The sequence below is a fragment of the Ceratotherium simum genome, chromosome 37 (assembly GCF_057802395.1).
Source record: "Ceratotherium simum simum isolate JZ-2026a chromosome 37, ASM5780239v1, whole genome shotgun sequence".
NCBI classification, from domain to species: domain Eukaryota; kingdom Metazoa; phylum Chordata; class Mammalia; order Perissodactyla; family Rhinocerotidae; genus Ceratotherium; species Ceratotherium simum.
This window is the reverse complement of record NC_141936.1, coordinates 4601951-4607377: the sequence shown is the minus strand read 5'-3', so window position 1 is coordinate 4607377 and position 5427 is coordinate 4601951. Positions and strand designations below refer to the sequence as shown.

The 5427-nt window shown below is 56.6% G+C and overlaps 1 protein-coding gene across 1 annotated transcript; it reads left to right on the top strand.

Annotated features, from left to right (window-relative positions):
• Positions 1–529: 529 nt before the first annotated feature.
• Positions 530–1301, top strand: PRLH (prolactin releasing hormone). The gene is made up of 2 exons (XM_087424505.1): positions 530–629; positions 1138–1301. Exons 1-2 carry the CDS (start codon positions 530–532, stop codon positions 1299–1301), a joined length of 264 nt encoding a protein of 87 aa, XP_087280631.1.
• Positions 1302–5427: the final 4126 nt, after the last annotated feature.

Below are 5427 nucleotides of genomic sequence, written 5' to 3'. Positions count from 1 at the left end.
CACCTCATTTCATGCTTGCTGTACAGAGGAGAGAAGCAGGTCCCAGGGAGGGCGAGCCATTTTACAAAAAGCCAAGTTTGCCTGCTACCTCCGTGCTCACCTCCACCCTAGAGGAATGCACAGCAGAGTGTGGCTGTGTGCACACACACATATACACTAACACAATCACACGGACACTCACATACACATGTACACAGACATGTAACTACAGGCACACACTTTCATTTACTCAAGTGCACACACCCATACCCACACCCTATCTCACACACTCTCTCATATATACACGCACACTCTCTCAGGTACACAGGTGCACCCACATACACATGTACACTCACACGTGATGCACGCACTCATGCACACATGCAAATACACTCACGCACAAGCACAGTGTTCACAACATCCAAGGCTCCCAGCGTCGTGAGCATGCACCCTCACACTGGCTTAGTGTTGCTGTTGTCCGTCTGCCCCAGGCTGCGCCCTCCTGTGTGGAATCCCACCCTGAGCGGGGCGTCCGCGAGGAGCCAAGGGGATGAAGGCACTGCAGGCCTGGCTCCTGTGTCTGCTGCTGCTGGGCCCAGCCCTGCGGGGGGCTGCGAGCCGAGCCCACCAGCCCTCCATGGAGATCCGCAGTGAGTGCCTGGGCCCCAGACGTCAGCCTCCCCGCCCCTGCCTCCCCAGGTGCCGTGAGTGGAATGTGGTCGCCTCCTAACCTGGGATGCCGTCCTTGCTAAGTGTCCAAGGTCTAGGGGGCTGGCCTCCTGTTCACCAGGCCTCTCCCCAGAGTGGCCCTGTCACCTGCTCCCCGGTGCTCCTGCCCGGCACACGCTTGAGGGGTTCACTTGTCTTCACCAGGGCGGCCTGGCAGAGCGAGCTGGCTTTGCCCATGGGAACCAGGCGAGGTTGGGTTGGTCCTGCAGTGAGTTCAGATTCCCATTTCCCAAAGCCAGCCCACCATCCACAAATAGCCTCACAGGATCCTCTGGGCGCCCCCTGCTTTGCAGGTGGGTCCCCGCAAGGCCTGGGCAACGGGGCAGCAGTGAGCTGAGCATGTGTGCTGGGCCCTGCAGACTGTGGGGCACACGGCGCACACACCAGGGCACGCGCATCCATGCACCGTTCTCGCTCTTTCCTTTCCAGCCCCTGACATCGATCCTGCCTGGTACACGGGCCGCGGAATCCGGCCAGTGGGCCGCTTTGGCAGGAGGAGGGCATCCCTGGGGGATGTCCTGCAGCGGGGCCTCAGGCGCCAGCAGGTCTGCTTCCTCCTGGAAGGAGGTGCGGAGTCCTCCCAGGATGAGTGACCGCCCAGCTCATGGAAGAAAACTCGAGCATCCTTCCCGGACCCAACCACCTCTCCTCCACAGGCTGCTTCCCCTTGCATCCTAATAAAAGCGGCTGGCCTTGTTCACATGTGTCTGTGTGGTGACAAAGCAGGAGGTGCTTTCCCTCGTGGGGTGTTAGCCTAGAAGGACACTCAGAGGCCAGCAGCCCACAGGCTCCGTGACCCACCCGTGACTTAGCCAGCGCTAAGTAGGAGAGCTGGGATCGTCCTTGGTCACCTGCAGCCTGTAGGGTCCTCCACCCAAGCTGCCCTGAATGGTCGCCCAGGCTGCACACTAAACGAGACCAGGGACACCGTGCACCACCCTGTGCCCTGCAGGAGGCCCCCAGAGGAAAGCAGCACCGCCCCTCAGCCTAACAGTCCCTCTCTCAGCTGCCATCCTTCTCCCTCCCTTGTTGGTACGGGGAGGAGAAAAATGATTGTGGGCTGTTTGCTTCCAGTCAACAGCGGGGAGACCTGCACCTGGATTGCTCCCACCCCACATCGCGTCCCTTTGGCGCCTGATTCAAATTGCACAGGAATGTCTCCATGTCCCTCCTCAGATGTAACTTGCTGTGGGGACAGGGGACACATCACCACTAACTGGGCGACCGAGCCCAGCCCTTAACTTCTCTGAGCCTCAGGTCCACATCTGAACACCCCGGGACATAACAGCCACCTCCTTCCTGAGCTCAGGTAGGCACAGCACCTGCTCGCCGGCCGGCATGGGTGTAAACCCGCTTCCCCAAGGCCCACTGCCGGTCCAGCGCGGGGGGGAACACGTTTAACCAGTGACACCCACACCCAAAGCTCGAGTCTCTGCCTGCACCCTGCTTGCAGGGTCTCGGGAGCCCACCCTGACCGCGGGACTCCTGTCCACCCACACTCAGGAGGTCCAGTGGCCAGGACCCAGAGCAGGCCTGCAGGACCCCAGAACCTGGCTGTCCCCACTCCAGTTCAAGGAAGGTGGCTCCACAGCTCAGGGAGAGGAGGCAGCGCTGACCCAGACCACCCACAGGGGCTGTCCCAGGGGCAACCCCACCTCCCAGCCACGAGTAGGCCAGGCGAGGGCAGAAGGCTGGTCTCCTCCCAGGAGAGAGCCCCCGCCACTGTGGCACCTCCCAGGGTGGAGTGAGCATGTGGGGAGAGGAGAGGGGCCAGGCCTGCCCCCAGGACAGGCAGGCGCTGGGCCAGGCCCAGAAGACTTCACAGCCCAGGACAGTAGTTGGGCGGTTTCTCAAGAAGGTAAACATAGAGTGACCGTACGGTCCCCACCACTCCTGGGTGTGTACCCCCCAGAACTGAGAGCAGGTGTTCAGACAAATACTTGTGTAGGAACGTTCATAGCAGCACAATTCACACCAGCCAAAAAGCTGGAAACAACTCAAACACCCATCAACAAAATTAGGACAATCTCCTACATAACCACAAAACTACCATCAAGCCTAAAAAATGTCATAATCATTCCATATTCAAAAATCCCCGAGTAGGGCAAGGAAGTCTTGATTGTCCTTTTTTTTTTACACCAGCTGCAGTTAGTTATTTCTCTTTAGTCCCTAATGTCCTTATTTTGTGGTGACATGGACTTTCACAAAAGCCCAGACGCATTATCTTGTAGAATGATCCACGTGTGTGATTTGCCGATTGTTGTCCCATGGCGTGGTCACCTTGTTCTTCTGTCCTCATATTTTTTGTCATCTGAGAGTAAATCTGGGGCCCTCAGTGGATTCGGTCGCTTGCTGTGGGCACCATGCTCTGTGTCCTTCCCATGGCGTCATATCTGATAGTGGGTCCCCGGGTCCCTCTCTGACAGACGCTGAGTCTGATTGTGTGGTCGAGGCTGATCTCCTGATTGTGAGGGGTCTTCACCGTGCAATCTGCAGACACCCGGGGCCCCAACACAGCAGCCTATTTCCCGAAGTGCTCTCAGCCAGTGATTCAAGCGTCCGCTGAATACCCTCGCTGGGAGCAACTGTTAGATGAGCAAATTGTTACATGAGCAATTGTTACACGATGGTGATTCTCTAATTCCTTCCACATTTATTAGCTGGATTCCCCTAAAGGAGATATTTCTCTCATTTTTTTTTCTTTCCTCTTTTATTTTCTTTTTGTTCAACACCTTACAAATAATTTTTCATGCTCAAGTTGTCCTAAATTTGGTCAATGGGAACCCCAGGAAGGGAACAAATTTTAAAAGAAGGATGGGTCCCTGAGCCAGCTCCTCTGGGCAAAGGGGACTCTTCCAGGGGAGTTGGAGGGGGCAGCTTCAACCAGAACAGAGAAGAATGGAAAAGCTTACAGCCACAGGCAGGGCAGCAGGGTTGCTCCGAAATGCCACTTATCAACCTCTCCGTGCCTCCTGCCTGCACCACATGGGCGGCGGCGCGCGCGCGCGCACACACACACACACACACACACACATACACCAGCTCGTGGGAGGACCAGGTCCACATTCAGGCTAAGAAGGGCCAGAGCAGCTTCCCAGGCTGCGGACGGGACGGTGGGCTCCCAGACTGGCCTCCCCCAGGACTTGGGGCCAGTGCAGTCCTGGAAGCCTTTATCCCGAAGAATCTCTGCCATGATGCCTGCCAGCCCCATAGGCTCATCCATGACGGGCACGCCTGCCCCACGCCCGCTGCCCCACCAGCACCAAGTCAGGTGTCAGGACGGGGCTGAGATAAGGTGGGTGAAGCTCTGGCACAGAGAGAGCCTTCCATAAACGTCTGTCTGTTGTGGTGCAGGCTGTTTCTAGGAAAGCCTGCCTTTTCTTTACATCTCTGGGAAAAAACAGTTTGTATCCTCTTGTTGGATACACATTGGTTAAGCACCTGGCATGTACCAGACATTGTATCAGAAACTGGGCACCCCACAGAAGGACAGACAGAACCTCTGCCCTCATGGAGATTCTCCACCTTGCCTGAATATTAGGTTCACCTGGGAGGGCTCAAAACTCTCAGGGCCCAAGCCGCACGGCACACCGACTTAACCAGAGCCTCTGGTGGGCACAGGGGTGCTGCTTGCAGAGTCTCCTGGGTGATTCCAGTGCAAGGTTGAGGCCCACCTACCTCGTGGGAGAGAAGGAGAGGGAAAGGGGCAATCACATCCCAGGCAACAGGGAACCCCGGCTCCATGACCACGTCACACCCTGCCCAGTCTGGGGGCCATGAAAGGATGCCCGGTGAAAATGCATCCAAGGATACATTTTAATAATAAATTCTAGCACAGTGATACTAGCTTGACAAGACAGGAGAGCAGTAGGCACAGAGATACAGACATCCTACAAATATCATCGTTATTTCCCATGTCCTATTTCATCCATCCACTCACCAGAAATTCCTCTGAAACCCTTGCATTTAGCAGCACTAACGCGCGCGGGACCTGGGAGCGGCGGGGTTTGCCTTACGCGATGCTGGAGCGCCATCTAGTGGCCAGAGCGACATCAGCCTCCCGCTGCCTGCAAGGTGGGTCCCGTCTGGTTGGTGCAAGGGGGTCCCCAGCCCTGAGGACACAGCCTGGCACACCGGGACTCACACCTCACCTGCTCCATCTGTGAGGGAAATAATTGTATGAAAAACTGTCCAACCTCACTACAGTCAGAAACTGCACAACACGCGGCCATAAGCTGCCAGGTTTCACTTATGAAATTGTCTAAGAAAAACAGTGTGAGTGAAAATCAAGGGAGCAGGCTCTCTCGGCAGCTATTATTTTCTTTATTTATCCTTTAGCTTTTCTCGAAGTCCATCACAAGACTGTGGAGTCTGCTTTTGTCTAGAAAGATCACAGGGGAAGTTTCGTATAGAATAAGCGTCAGGAAAGTCTGAATCCTCGGGACACCTGGGCAGTTTCCATCTCCCCGGAACAGAAGCTGGATCCGCCAGGGGCCCAACTCCCTCCAATGAGGACAAGGCCTGCCAAGGAGACCCAGGGCCACCCCAGGCCTGAAGGATGAGGGAGGGTGCAGCGGCCAGACCCTGGCAGGGGAGGCCTCCTTGAGGGGAGCCGTGACCTTGGGTGGAGACATGGCCGTGCTGAGGTGACCTCACCGAGACAGATCCCAGCCAATGCCTGGCCTCCGTGCCCTGTCTGTCCCCTGCCAGGGCTCCTCA

Coding starts and splice junctions, on each gene's coding strand:
- PRLH (XM_087424505.1), top strand. CDS start 530: ATGAAGGCACTGCAGGCCTGGCTCCTGTGTCTGCTGCTGCTGGGCCCA. Junction 630..1,137: donor GCCCTCCATGGAGATCCGCA/GTGAGTGCCTGG, acceptor TTTCCTTTCCAG/CCCCTGACATCGATCCTGCC.